Here is a 2259-nt window from a genome sequence, read left to right on the forward strand (position 1 = left end):
CTATCTCTCAGCTGCACTGGGTGTGATTGGTGGAGGCTGTGACTAATTCTACTAATTCGAGTATTTTTGGCTTACTGTTAATGAAAGCTAAACACTGTATTAGTTGTAACTAACTTTTAACTAAATAGTTTTAAATAAATAATAATTTAGTTAAAACGAATACAGTAATACACTACTACTGTTGTGTCTAATAATGACATAATTGGAGAGAGGGGAGCAGGGTGTGTGTGTGTCTGTGTGCGTGGGTGAATAAGGGTGTGTGGGGGGGATTACTATACAGAGTAAAACTGACATTAGGGCTATTAGGAGTTTTCTCTATCAGTCACATTTTCCTCTTCCTAATGTGTGTGGGATTGGCTTAAGTTGAAATCTTGACTCAAAATATTTCCCATGTGCCTACACATTACACACCACAGTCTGATATGTCACACATTAATGGCTAGACACTAATACTAATAAAAATACTAATAAATGTTAGTAATGCCACTTGCTACCACACGCAAACTCTGCTTGTACATTTAAAGTGCGATAAGTCAAAGTCCCAGTGGTGAAAGTAAAGGGCGCACCAAAGCTGCAGTCTCTGTGGTAAAAATATACCTTAAGGTGTGAATATGGGGGGGTTAGGTTCTTGATTAAACTTTTCAGGAAAGGTAACTTCTTAGTAATCGATGGAGTTCAACTAGTGGAACATGTAATAATCATCACGCCTTATTTGGTGCTTTCCCCCTGTGACGTGGTCATGGGTGAGTTGTATAAGTACCAACAGTAGTAAGACTATCTAGGGAATTTACCTTATTCTACTCAAGCTGACACTTCTAGCTCCGGAGCTCTTTGAAAGACATGAAGAACTTTGGTATTGAGTGTCTTACACTGTTGATGATAGCTGTGATGGTCTATGCAGCACCAATCAACCCGTGTGAAGACAAAAGGCTGAAGCTGAAGCAAATTAGAGAACATGCCAGCAAGACATTAAAAGATCATGTAAGTAAACTTTATGTTTCTCTGTTAGTACGCCATATATTCTTTGTTGATATACTCACATTTTTATCTAATTATCCTTGCAGCTGCCTGACTTCAATGTGCCTAAGATAGAAAAATGTGTGGTAAGTTGAAAATGTTTCATATTTTACTCTTCACGGTGTTCTTTGACCTCTATAACAGACAGCGGTTACCACGCGTTTGTTATGTTATGTCATTCACTTTCATCTCCAGCATGTTGGGCACCGTTGCTTATCACTGTTTTCTCTTTGCAGGAAAAATTCTTCTGCTTAGCTGACAAGGCGCTGAACAAATCTCTGGAAAACAATTCAAATCAGAATCTGGCAACACTTGAGCATTCCCTGCGTGTGTACAGCAAGGTAAAGATGCATATTTCTTTCAATGCATTTGTATGGCAGTAATTCAAAAAACTGACTGTGTTTTAGTAATTAACACAGCAAATTGCTGATGTGGTGATAAAAGATTTGTGTGTGTGTGTGTGTGTGTGTGTGTTTAGTTCTGTCTTCAACTAAATTTAATGTTCGAAACATAACTGGTAAACCTGATTTTGTTGCAGGATGAAAACTGTCACCTGCACACGCAAAACCAATATAATATAAACGACTTTCTGGAGAAAATTGTGCATTGTGTTGACGTCGCCTTGAACAACAAGAGCATCCTATGTCCACATCATATTAAATGAAGAGTTATCCCCAAGTTTATTGCAACTGTAAATATATTTATGGACTTATTTAATGACATATTTATTACTTTTTTCACGTTTTCTATTTATATACAAATAAATTAAAACAAAAAGGAGCACTTGTCATTACTTTGATTTTTACACCTATTGATGTGTGTTTGTGTATTTATTACTCATTACTGCCATCAGTGTGTAACGTTTATGGGATAATTATGAACTTCAGCCAGGCATGTTAATGATTTAGACATGTGATCACTGGATTTATAGCCTATCTTTATCTCTTTATTTAAAATTAATGTGTGCATCAGTCGCATGCTTCTTACCAATATAAATGATTAAATTATTAAATGTTTTTTAAAACATGTCATTCATAAATAAACAAACAGGGCCTGCCTGAGTAGAGCGTAGGCTTCTTTGTCTGCCTGAGAAAGCGGTCTGTTGATGGTGACCACTTCCCACGCAGGAAAGCAGAAACAGCCCATTTGTAGCACCTCATCCCTCTTTGAGCCACCTCTCTGCGGGGCAACCCCCGGTTCATTTACTGACACAAATACCAGACTTTCACAGTTTGAAAGTCA

General features: G+C 37.3%; 1 protein-coding gene across 1 annotated transcript; it reads left to right on the forward strand.

Annotated features, from left to right (window-relative positions):
* Positions 1-309: 309 nt before the first annotated feature.
* Positions 310-1809, forward strand: LOC146717493 (uncharacterized). The gene is made up of 4 exons (XM_085466000.1): positions 310-981; positions 1065-1103; positions 1254-1358; positions 1556-1809. The coding sequence occupies exons 1-4, from the start codon at positions 841-843 to the stop codon at positions 1679-1681; spliced, it is 411 nt and encodes a 136-aa protein (XP_085322126.1). The 5' UTR covers positions 310-840; the 3' UTR covers positions 1682-1809.
* Positions 1810-2259: the final 450 nt, after the last annotated feature.

Source organism: Copadichromis virginalis, linkage group LG2, assembly GCF_057382275.1.
Source record: "Copadichromis virginalis isolate Kocher_CV1m ecotype Utaka linkage group LG2, C_Virginalis_male_GT1.1, whole genome shotgun sequence".
NCBI lineage: Eukaryota > Metazoa > Chordata > Actinopteri > Cichliformes > Cichlidae > Copadichromis > Copadichromis virginalis.